A 13266-nucleotide genomic window follows, 5' to 3' on the forward strand; every position below is an offset into this window, starting at 1 on the left:
CTGTAAACAACACAAATAGCGCTGGTATTTCAAAACGTTCTGAGTACGTAAAAGCCAAAAAATGTCAAACTTTGCGATACAGCAGTTAGTTGCCAGATTGCAACTGGGTTGCCAAACCCTGCCAAATAAAAGGCACCCCTCGTATGAAAGTTTTTTAAACCGTGTCGTTACTGGTGATGAAAAATGGGTCCTTTACAACAATCCTGTTCGCAAACGTCAATGGTTTGATAACCATTGGATTGTCTATTTGGTGAGTTATGGCCGGTATTGTTTGTTATGAGCTTCTGGAACCAAACCAGATGATAACTGCTGATTATTAATCCCATCAGCTATCAAACCTGAATCAGTCACTTAAAAAAAATCGACTGTCTTTAGTGAATTAAATTAAAAATTTGCCTTAACGTTGGGAAAACATTGTAAATAATGAAGGAAAATATATTATTAATTAATAAATACCTTAAACATCTTTTTTATTAATTTTAAAACCACCTTTAAAAAACACACGAACTTATGGACTAGACGGAATTTTTCCAGCCATGCTCCAAAAGATGACCGATCTTTTGGCACCATGGCTAAAAGCGATATACACAGGATGTCTGAGACTTAACTAGTTATATACCTGTTATCTGGAGAGGAGCAAGGATTGTATTTATACCGAAAGCGGGTAAGAACGACCCGGTATTCTCAAAGGGCTATAGGCCCATTAGTTTGACCTTATTTCTTCTGACAACGCTTGAGAAAATCCTTGATCAGAGAAAATAGGATGCCAGACTTTATGTCTAAGGTACAACACGCATATAATGGGTGGTTAAGTTTCAAGGGCCGGTGTAGATTTTGAATAAAATACATTTTTGAAGTGAAAACTTCTTTAGAATCGTTGGGAGTGATTTGAGACTCGATGAAACGAAAAAGCGACACTCTTGGCTACGAAGCGTTTCATGTTGATATACGTATATGTGTGTGGCTGCGTACTGCTGAGCCACGCTAGTATAGTGAGTATTGTAGTATGTATACTACACTGCCTATTACTTGCTTTGGTGTTTAGTTCAAGCGTCTTGCGTATGTATGTTTGTATGTATGCTAGTGCGTATGTGTGCGCGCCTGCACCAAGCGTCCTACGAATGTTTGTGTGTGTGTTAGTACGTCTGTGTAATATACGCGTTACAAGGCTCATAATAGCAACCGCGTGTGCTGCATTGCGTCCGTATTTTTATATTCGTAAATATTTTCATTTTTAAATATTTACCGCAATTATGCCGAAAAGTGTCGTCAATATCGACAGAAAAAAAATCAATAAATACAGGGTGGCTGACGAAAGCCGCTACCAAAAAAAAAATTGAATAACTTTTTTTCTTTTTAAGTTATCTGTTCCATTTTTGTTTTAATTTGCAGATTGATCTTTAAAATTTATTAAAATGGATAACTGGGACACGCAAACAAGAATTTGGATAGTCCGCCGCTATCACGCACTGGAGTCCGTAGTTTTGGTACAGAGAGAGTACAGGCGGATGTTTGGCGGCGATCCCCCGAGCAGATGGACCATAATGAGACTGGTGAATAATTTTGCTGAGCAAGGAACAGTCGCAAGAAGGCCTTATCATCGAAACCCACCAGTTCGGACGGAGGAAACGATCACTGCTGTAGCTGCAGCTATACAAAGCAATCCAAGGGTTTCAACAAGAAGCTTATCTGCTCAACTTGGTGTCAGCCGACAGTCTTTGCAAACAATAATGCACAAAGATTTAGACTTATTTCCCTACAAAATTCAAATGGTTAACAAACTGAATGCAGCAGACTTGCCGATTCGCTTGGAATTTTGCCAGAAGATCCTGCAAATGGTGGAAGAAGACCAAAACATGTTAAACTGCCTTTTCATGTCTAATGAGGCCCATTTCGATTTAAACGGCAATGTGAACAAACATAATTGTCGAATATGGAGTACTTCTAACCCACAGATACTCCACGAGACGGAATTGCATCCTCTTCGCGTGACAGTGTGGTGTGCGGTTTCCTCACGCTGTATTGTCGGGCCTTATTTTTTTGAAGAAAATGGTCACACCATTACGGTTACTGGAGACCGTTATTAGAAAATGCTGAAAGAATTTTTCTATCCAGAACTACGCCGAAAGAGAATTCCTTTCAACTCTGTGTGGTTTCAACAAGATGGGGCAACGTCTCACATAGCCCAGACTGTTATGACAGAGTTGCGACGAAAATTTCCCAATAAACTGATTTCAAGAAACTCCGAATTTCGTTGGCCCCCCAGGTCGCCTGACCTTACTGCACCTGATTTTTTCTTGTGGGGTTTATGTAAACAAGAAGTTTATAAAACAAAGCCAACAAATTTGGATGAACTAAAACAATCCATTCGGGCAACAATTGCGGCTATTCCTGTCGCAACTCTCAAAGCAGCAATGAACAACTTTTTACTAAGATGCCGCACTTGTGTCAACGAGCATGGGGGGCATCTAAATTCAATTATTTTTAAAACTAGTTAAGCTACATTTAATAAAATTTAATGACCTTCAACTTGAAAAAAAAAATGAATTCCATATACTAAAAAAAAAGTTATTTGAGTTTCTTAATGTAGCAAATTTCATCAGCCACCCTGCATTAAGGAATTACAGATTTTTTTTGTTTTGTCAAATTATTATATTAAACCTCTGCAACTGACGTGGTAGTATAACAGACACCTAATACTATAAAACACTATTTTGCTCCGTTTTTTTTAAGCAGATACTCTCGAATTTTGAGTAACTTCTTATTAAGTTCTCATGAGTACGTTAGTGTATAAAGGGCAGTTGAAGTGAGCGAAAAAGTGTCGGTGTGAGTGAAAAAGTGTCTACAAGTCAACCACATCAGTATTGCCGTAGGTGTCTGAGAAACAATCACCTCAGTATTTTTGTTATATTTTCGTAGTGTTTCCTGAACAACGTATAAGTAAAATTGTTTCACTACCTTATATTTTTTTTAGTTTTGATTTGATGGTGCAGTTAAATACAAATCAGAGGATACACTCTTCCAAGAGAACATCATCTGGAAGTTTTAAAAATCGTGACGAGCAGATACAATAGTGGTTGGAGGAAGAAACCGAGCATGAGTTCAGCGATTTTGATGACGAAGGCACTGACTCCAATTTTCAGCCAAAAACTGAACTTTTAGAAAACGATGAAGTTTCAAATGATGAAGCAGATGAAGAATGTATTGTTTCAAGTCAAGTCAGGTCCATCGCTGAACAACAACGTACTTATGAAGCAGTGCATCAGGAAACATCTGACGCATTTTACACAGGTAAGAATGGTTTTAAGTGGAGTAAGACAGAGCGACCCAGATCATCCAGAACCGCAGTCCATAATATAATCAGGATACCTCGCCGTGTAAACACGTTTAACTTTGAATGATATTTGGAGCTTTGGTTCAAACTTTTTGACAGGCCTATGTTGGAATATCGGGCCCAATTTACAAATCAAAAGCTCAGTAGCTACAGGATACAGTTCAAAACTAGTACAAAAGTAGAGCTTATGGATACAGATGTAACTGAAATACGAGCGTTCATTGGATTATTGTACTACACTTCAGTTTTCAAAAGCAATGATGCGGATCTTCGAGCAATATTCGCTACTGACGGTACTGGCCGCTGCGTGATGTCCAATTTTCGTTTTTCTTGTTTAATGAACTGCCTCAGACTTGACGATTCAAGTACCAGAGTGAAACGTCTAAAACAAGATCCACTTGCTCCAATATCAGATATCTTCAACAAATTCACCTCAAACAGTCAATGCCAATACATTCCCGGACCATACCTCTGTATCGATGAAATGTTGCTGCCATTAATAGGTCACAGCAATATGGCAAGAGAATTTCGGGTGAATAATGAAAGATTGCCAAGAGAACTAAGAATGACGGTAAACAGGGTTCTCGGTAAAGATCTTCCCCCTCCCCCACCAACCATTCAATCTAACTCATCGAGTGGAAGAAAACTTTGCACTATTTGTCCGCCAAAAATAAAAAGAGTAACTAAATATTGTTGCTGCAATTGCTTAAAGCCCATTTGCCTCCAATGCTCTAAGCCACTTTGTGAGACTTGCCAACATATGATTTTGTTTTACTAGACTGCTAAGTTTAAGCTTTATATAGAATGCCAATTTTTTTTTAATGAATTATACTATGGAATATGGTTTTTTTTTAAATACATAATTTTTGAGGACGAATTTTTAAGTAATGTTCAACATGAAATAATTTCTGACTTAACCACTCAATTAATCTTTTTTCTTAATATATCCTTGAGTTTAAGTTTAAACAAAAGTAATTGTAAAGCATTTGTTGAAAAAAAAAATTTATGGTATATTTTTCGTTGTTTTTGTATAGATATACCATAAGTTTTATGGCTTAATTTGTGAAATGAGAACAAAACCTGTTTAACATAAACTGCGATTTTAAATTCAATAAATATGTTAATAAATAAAAATATAAGTCTTTGAGCAAAACATTAAAATAGTTTCACCAACTTTACAAGCCGGAACTTGGTAAAGGCTAGACATCGAAATGGTGTCTGATATAGTACCATGTCAGTGGAATTGTGAAAATTAAGTCACGTCGGTCGCAGAGGGTTAAGAAATAAAAAAAAATCTATAATGATTTTTTTAAATAATTTTTTCAACACTAACTTTTACTGTTCAGAAATCATGCTAGGAATATCACAAGTTTTACGAAAAAAAATTTAATCGCTTGAAGTCATTTATACAAAATTTTAACAAAACTGTGATATTTAAGAAATGAAAAGAATTTTAGGTAATAATTTTTTTTGATGATTTTTTCAGCAATAATTTTTTACTCTTCAGAAATGATGCTAAAGGTATCACAGATTTTTCAAAAGAAAAAATTTTTTTTCTTAAAATTTTTAACGTCCTTTAGTCATTTATACAAAATTTTAGCGAAACTGTGAAATTTAAGAAATACAAAAACATTATTTGCTATAATTTTGTTTAACAATAATTTCTACTGTTCAGAAATCACGTTAAGGACATCATACAGGGTGAACGATATGAAGTGTTACCAACTTCACACTGCTTGTATCTGTAAAACAGCTCATGACATCAACGTTAAAATTGTTCTAATGACAGTTCAATATATTGTTTATAAGCCACCAAAAGCATTTACGTCTCAGTTTTGTTGCATTTTTTTTTCTCTGATGGAATTCAAACGTAATAGTGTGATTTCGTTATATTTGGCTGGAAAATCACAACCAGCCATTGTTCGTGAGCTCAGTCACCTCAAAGTGAATAAAATGTTTGTGTATCGCACTATAAAACGTTACAATGATATTGGTAGCATTGCAAAACGCTATGGAGGTAGACCAAAAAAAGCACAACAACGCCAGAAATGGTTCGGAAAGTGAAAGCACGACTTGAACGAAATCCACGTCGAAGTGGAAGAAAAATGGCCAAAGAACTGAAAATATCGCAAGAAAGCATTCGAAAAATGAGCTCAAGGTCAAGGCTTACAAGTTCCAAAAAGCACACGATCTTTCACTCCAGCAAAAAAAGTTCGGTGCGAAAGAGCAAAAGAGTTGTTGCGCTTGCACGAACGTGGCGAATTTCCTAACATTGTGTTTTCTGATGAAAAAAAAATGTCCTAATTGAGCAGTTCATAAACACTCAAAACGATGGTGTTTACTTGACCGAACGGTAATACGAGAATTTTAACCTACGTATGGCCACTCGAAGCAATTTCCCATCGCAAGTAAGCCTGGTGTCAAATTGAATGCGACTTATTATCGGGAAAATGTTGTAGATGCTGCTTTAGAGACGTGGACGCGCAAACATTTCGGTTGTAGGCCATGGACGTTTCAACAGGACTCGCACCGTCTCATAAAGCTCGTGTGAACGAAAAATGGTTAAAAAATCATGTTCCACTCTTCATTTCGTTCACACAATGGCTTTCGAATTCGTCAGACGCAAATCCGATGGACTATTCCATCTGGTCCATTTTGGAGAGCAAGGTGAGGACTAAAAAATATGCCAGTATGGATGCGCTGAAAAAAGCGATTATAAGAAAATAGGCCCAAATACCTCAAGATCACATTCGTGCAGCATGCAACTAATTTTTTGACCGTTTGAAGGCTATAGTAAAGGCAAAAGGTGGTCATATTGAGCTAAAGCGAATATATGTTAAAATTGTAATCATATTTGAACAATTTTGTCTTTGAAATCAATAAAAACTAATTTCACATAAAAAAGTTATGGTGTTTTGAATAGGTATAACTTCATATCGTTCACCCGTATAAATAAATTATCTGTTATAACTTTGTCAAATAGTTTTTTTAACAATAATTTCTACTGTTCAGAAATCACGTTAAGGACATCATAGATTATTCTAAAAAAAAGATTTCTTCAAATTTAAACTTCTTTAAAAAAAATTGTTAAATTTTGAGAGAAGTGTTTTTTGGAATTTCTGCAAAAAAAAATTTTGCGATCTGAAAAAAAATCTTGCGCTTCAATAAGGAAATTTTTAAACTGTATGACACTCTGTTATTAACAGTTTCGATTTTGAGCGGCCCAAACCAAACTTTTTGCTTAGTTCGAGTGAAGTGTGAAGACATTTTTTTGAACTCGAAATGCAGAAATTTCAAAAGAAAATTTTGCATATTTTTCATGGCAAAATTATAGAAGCGACGCTTATCGATAATATTTATTTAGTTTTTTTATTTCAATTATTTTTAGAAAAATATAGTTCATTTCACAACAAAAGCCCTATTAGTCTAAGCTTCAAATTTTGTACAAGATTTATAAAAATGCGACAAACTTTCATGAATATTTCCAACTTTTTAATTGCAAGTTTTTTTCTAAAAAAATAAAATTCTGTTTATGCTCCATTAAATTCTGATGCAATGAAGATTACCAGTATGAAAGCATTGGGAAAAGTCGATGAACTACCACAGCCTTCCCAAATCTTGCATAAAGCTTTTTAAAAGGTCTTGCAATTAAATTGTAAGCTTTAAAAATATAAAATAATTAAATTTTTATAGTCTACGTGTTGAGCATATTTTCCACAAGAAAAATTCAGAAATTTATTAGCATATTTACTTACATACATACAAGTATTATTGCCTGCTAACAAATGGCAATACTCATAATCGCTTTGCAGCAGCTCTGACTTATAGCCAGGCAATGTGGGTAAGAAGTCACACATATTTATCTATGTATTTATGCGGAGGTGCGCGCCAACATACTTAGGCACATATGTTTCTATGTAATAAAGTGTGGCTTGCTTAAAAATTAAGTTTAATTAATTGTGTGTTACACAGTGTAAACCAGCTGCTTAGCTATTCTGAGCCGAAAATTTCCAGCAGGATAATCATTTATTTAGTAAGACTATTTTGCTGAGGGTAGAGTGCTTAGGCAGGGAAGTAAACAAAGGCCAAATGGTGCGCGAGAGTAAGGAAATAGTTTGTGGGAAGAGGTGGATGACAGGTTGGTAAGAGGACTGGCGGATGTTGCAATGAAAGTGAAAGTTTTGGGCGGTTGTTGCGGTGGCTGGTATGTGGCTTTTAGGGCAGTTAGTTAGGCTGAAGTTGAAGAATTTTTAAGCAAACGGATTACTATGTAGCTACCTGCTTGCCTGTTTGCCTTGCAACACGTGCCGAACTTATATTTCTAGTCAGTTTAATCCTGACATGTTTAAGTGTGTTTTTTTGTGTTTGTCGGTAACGAAATGAACGCATTAAAATAACTACAGAACTTAGGGTACATTTTTGGAGTAGTCCAAATAGAAATAAAGTGTGTGTGGGAGGTAGAGGGAACTATAACTGGTAGCTGTGGGTCTCCTATAAAATTGTTTTAGGAAATTCCGCAAACTTAAATTACAAATAAAGTGTGTCAGAGACGCAAAGCTCTTAAATACAAGTAAATGCGGCGCAGAAAATTTGTCACTGTTAAATCATGATGCAGAAGAGGCGCACTAAAGCGTCTTATTTGTGCTTCAAACAAATACCAGTTAGCTCATCTGTGGTAATACAAATCTGTAGCATTAAAAAAAAGTCCCTCCTAAATGTATGCCTTCTCTCCACCCCAGGCTTGAGTGGAGTTAACATTTCTATTATATTTCATGCATAAAATTACCAACGAAATGTGAGCATACAATACCTACAAGCGAATAGTATTTTTCGCTGTTGTTGGCTTTGTTGGTTGCTTCTTTTTTCCTGCGCATTTAGAGTTGGCCAATAAATCCTTAAAACTGACATGACATGACAAGCAGGATTACAGCGAGCGCATGAGATTAAACACGCCGCCTGGTAAGCAAATAAAGCAGCTTATACTAACTGTATTTGTTTGTGGATGTTTGATATGGATATTAGACCCATATGTATGTGTGTGTGTGCTTATGTGAACAATTATTGGTGGGATGTGTGCAAGTGCGCGAGGGGCACGCAAATTCTTGTGAGGTCGAGTAGTTTTGGAGGGTGGAGCGATGTAATTAGTATAAAGTCTTTGCCGTTTGAAGGCCGCTTGCCGCTCATTTCGGAGTGATGGATTGTGAGTGTAAGCGTACATTTGTAAGAAGATAAGAGTTGGCTGTGGCAGGAGAGAGCTTTTGCTGCAAGTAAACAATATTTTGACCTTATCGATATTTTGCTGCAAGAGCGGCATTATACAAAAAAATCAAAATGTCGAGAAAAATGACTTCAAAGTTGTGAATTTACTGTGCCTGCCTATGTAAAAGTAAATAAATATTTTCATCTAATGAGTTAATCGATATCGCCATGCAATTTTTACTTAACCAACATAAAAGAAGAGCTTGTGGTTATTTGTGTGTACTTATCTTTTAATTGTTTTTTAGACAAATGAGTTTATATCGACTTAAGCGCTTCAGTCTTTGTATCTTTTTGTGCCTAAGTAATTTCTCGAAAACTTCAAAGCCTGAAATACTGTAAAAGCTCAAAACGCGAATCTCAAGGGAAAGCTCTAAAAGCTTACTTTCTCAAACCTAAAAATGTCTTATGACTATAGCTAAATGTTTACAGCTTCTTAAACGCTCTTGAAGGTTTTTCCTCTAAAGATCCTACATATTGTAACTAACAACGGTAAAGAGTAATGGGAAGTTCAACCCATATGGTCTCAACGAAAACTCAAAGCGCTGTTTTGCTTAAATTATAAAACTTAAATTATAAAGCTTAAGAAATACTTTCGTACATTTCCCTTATAGGCGATCTCATAAAGATTCACTTTTTCGAGCTCTTCGGATAGCCTCCTACTTATCCTTTTTAATAAATCATGAAATAATTGATGTTTTGAAAACCTATAAACTAGATTTTAAAATTTTGCTTTCCTTCATCGGTCTAACCAAGTTATCTTTCTGATCCTATTTTGCAAATAAAATAGCGAAAGTGCTAAAGCGGAAGTTCTAAATTCACTCGGCTGAATTGGTACTCATAATTGTGGTGATGAAAGCTCAAAAAAAGCTCAAGAGAAAGCTTGTAAGCGAATTGATCTTCAATATTTTTTTCAAAGCTTTAAGAAATCTGAAGATACTGAAGATAGAGAAAGAGCGGAAGTATCAGAGAAAGAAAAGGGAAATACGCAAAGGAAGAGACAGAATAAGTTTTTCAAATGACCGCGAAAAGAGTTTTTTTTTGAAATTTATAGATTGGCGAGAGGAAAGATGCGGCATAGGGGCATACTTTTTTGTTGGTAGTTCATGAAGAATCTACCGTCAAACTTATCATTTCTTAAAGCTCGATGTTAGTGAAAAAAACTGCAGAGGCAAATCATCTAAAACTTGCTTGCTTGCAGGTGGCGCCTTGCGGGCTATGCCAGTCGCCCGTATCAATTTAAGTCCCACCCAAATACGCAATCTTTACGTCGCACGCTAGGCCATTAACTGTGCCATCTTCGACCCCTTCACTCCCCATTTCACTCACCTCTCTACAATGCTGAGCCCGATTTTCGCCAAATAGATGAATCCATGTATGGAGGATCCCTGTAGAAATTCAAAAATGAAAGCGCGTCCTTTACTCAGAATACCCAACTTCACGCTGTGCGTCTGCTCCCCTTGACGCGAAAGCCGCTTTTGCGCTGGCACCCATTGACGTGGTCGACGTATGCGTCGTATACTGTACGCCGGTGAATGAGATTTTGCTACTGGTATTAATTGCAGCTCCTGTTGTTTATGCAATGCCACTGTATCCATATCCACATGGCTCGCACAAAGGGTGCTATGCATGGGACTCAGCACATGCGAAGGCGTATCGTTGCTTCGTCGCTGTGCTGCGCCCGCATACTGCAATTTCAAATAATGCGGCAGCTTTTGGCCGGAGTGAGGCGTAACGAATGCTGGCTGCGCCTGTTGATATGCTACTGACATAGATTGCCGCCATGACTGGCGATACCGATGGTCAGCAGCTACAGCTCTCATTGTAGTTGGTTTTGCTAAAGCGAATGGCTCGCGTTCAAACGATTGTTGCTGGTTTCCTTGTGCTGTGAGCAGTGAGGCTTTTGAGTTGGTCAGCGAGCCACTGCTTATGGACTCTACGCTTGATTGCGCGTAAAGCTCATAGCTGCCGTCGTATAGATTGCATAAGTAGGCGTTATTGTCGTGGTTTCTACTGCTGCTGTTGTTTGTGTTATTGCTGCTGCTGCTGCTGCTGCTACTGCTGTGTATATTAACACGAGAGCGTATCATAGCTGAGATTATGTGACTTCTAGTGGGTAAAGTTGTTGCTGTGATTTACAAAGCGTGGTTGCGTCTGGCTCAACCCGATTTCGGTTTTATATTCGAGGTAGCGTGTATTTTGAGGCCTTCTAGAGTATCAAAGGTCGGGAATAGCCGGAGAAAGGTACAAACTGAAATTGAAGAAGTAAAAATGTAAGTTTCTAAAGTACTAAAGACTATTTAAACTAAAAATTTTCAACTAAAAATAAATTAAAATAAAAATATTATCTATTTCCAATGTTTTTAATTGCAATAGTCACGGAATACTTACTCTGATTCTTTACTTAAGATAAGAAAACACTTTTATCTCTCTATCTTTTCATATAATAATTTGTACTATTTTTTGTCTCTCATAAATTTTTTCCACGAATTTTTTATATGAAGGGATCCCGGTCGTCTAGAGCTCGAAAATTTAGAGTATATCAAGAACAATATTAATAACGATACTTTTAGGGTTTTTTTAATATCTTTTACACACAAAAATTAATTTTTTTTTAATATTATTAATTTAAAAAATCGCGCAGAAATTGACCCTCCCAAAATATTGGACCAGGACGGTGCAGTCCATTTGGCTTTTCCTTTATCTGAAACACAAAAACTAAAACAATTAACAATCAGTATGACTGTAGCTACTATATATCCCGTAGGTAGGTAAAATGGCAAGAGTGCCACAGGCACACTTCAAGTAGCACTTACGTGCCTTTTTGATACCATAATGCGTATCATTACCTGTGCAAAGAAAAATTATTGGGAAGAGAAACCCTTCTACAGCCATCCAGTGCTGTTGATGTAGTGAAGGAGAGAAAAGGGATCTAGGCTGGAGAATTTCTTCAAGTCATCCCCAAAGGGCAGGCTAAGGAATCTCAAGCGCCTAGCCGCCAGAGCCGGACATTTGCAGAGAAAAAGTTCAACAGTCTCTTTCTCTGTAGGATCCCCACAGCTGCAATAGGGGTTGTACGGAATTCCAAGCTTCTCCGCAGGAGTACCAATCACCCAGTGACCAGTGAACACCGCATTGAGTTTGGAAATTGAATGGCGGGGGACTCCCATCACCTTAAGCGTTCTGTTTCTATCGTGTTAGGGCCATAGTGTTTTCCAAATAGTGCACGATGAGACAGACTTTCTATCTGTCTTGCGCTTTTCTGAGAAAGAAATTGTGTAGTTTCCCTTTAACAACGGACAAAGGGACACCGATCTCTGCGAGGGGGACAGCTGAGACCGGTTCTGTCGACCCCTTCATTCCCCTCTATATTCCTGAGCCCAGGAACCGAGATAAGGGAGATGATTCCTGCTCGATCGAGATGTTTGAGCTCCTCCTTACAGACGTTCACCAGAAGAGAGCTGCAATACGGCGACAACAGTGCCTTGATCGCAGCTTGGCTATCGGAAAAGATATTAATGACTGCCTCCCAACAGCGATTCCGAAGCATTTTGCATGTCTGCAGGATCGCGAAGACCTCTGCTTGAAAAGCGCTGCTCGTTTCTGGCAGTTTAAAGGGGACCGAAATTCTGGCTGATTTTGAGAAAACCCCCGCTCCCACTCCAGATTCCATTTTGGATTCGTCAGTGAAGACGGAGGTACCTATATCCGTGCCAACTCTCCTCTTCTTCCAGTCTTACCTGCTCGTAAAGATAGCCCTAGCACAACCCTCAAATACCAGTTTGCGTATGGAGAGATCAGTGCGAAGAACACAGAAGGAAGGGGAGATCTGCTTCAAGATGCTACTATGTCCTTCAAGAAATTGTCTCCTGAGGCCAAGCTCCTTCAACCTGATAGCGCTCTGAGCAGCAATGGATTTAACCTGCAGATCCACAGGAAGTAAGTGCAGAATTAGGTTGAGCGCAGCAGTAGGGTATGTTCTACAAGCACCAGCGAGGGCCACACATGCAGTTCTCTGCACTCTCTCTAGTTTAGGGGTGTTGTAGCCCTTCTGAAGAGCTACCCACCAAACTAGGCAACTATGTGGCAGAACCACTAAGTTGTAAATCCAAAGTACGACACGAGGCTTGTGCGTAGAAGGCTATATTGGCCTTCTTAACTCGATTTTCCATGTGCAGCTTCCAGTGGAGCTTGGGGTCAAGTATTACACCAAGCTATGGCCCGTACCCGAATAAAAAAAATTAACAAAATGGCGCGGTTTTGAATTTGACGAAATAATTTAATAATAATAGGATTTTAGTATAGGCAATTTCAGACGATTATTGAATTTTTTTTTTTGACAACATCAGACCGAAAAAAGTAGTTTTGAGAGTGGATATTTTCCACTGATGCCGGCGCGTAACGAATCTGACTCTACCTGTTAAAACGGTTGTAGAATCGAAAATACTGGGAATATCCTTGAAAAAATTTAACAGTATATTCTTAAAAGCCTATACTTTCGAAATGTTAAAAAAATCAATTTTTGAAAATTCTAAGATTCAAAAAACAAACAAAAAATACCTTCATATAAGATAAACTTTCTAAAAATATTGAAAAAATGAATTTCCTCATCTCCTTACAACACTTAAACTTGCATTTAAAAATTCCACTTGGACTTACTGCCATATTACGTATTT

General features: G+C 37.5%; 1 protein-coding gene across 1 annotated transcript in view; it reads right to left on the minus strand.

Moving 5' to 3' along the window:
• The window catches only part of LOC129244327 (sodium channel protein Nach), a 63253-nt gene extending 52840 nt beyond the window's left edge, over positions 1 to 10413 (minus strand). Inside the window, exon 1 of the mRNA XM_054881945.1 lies at positions 9920 to 10413. Within this exon, the coding sequence (XP_054737920.1) occupies positions 9920 to 10413 (494 nt within the window). The remainder of the gene's footprint in view (positions 1 to 9919) is intronic.
• Positions 10414 to 13266: the final 2853 nt, after the last annotated feature.

This window comes from Anastrepha obliqua, chromosome 4 (assembly GCF_027943255.1).
Source record: "Anastrepha obliqua isolate idAnaObli1 chromosome 4, idAnaObli1_1.0, whole genome shotgun sequence".
In the NCBI taxonomy this organism is placed as follows: Eukaryota; Metazoa; Arthropoda; class Insecta; order Diptera; family Tephritidae; genus Anastrepha; species Anastrepha obliqua.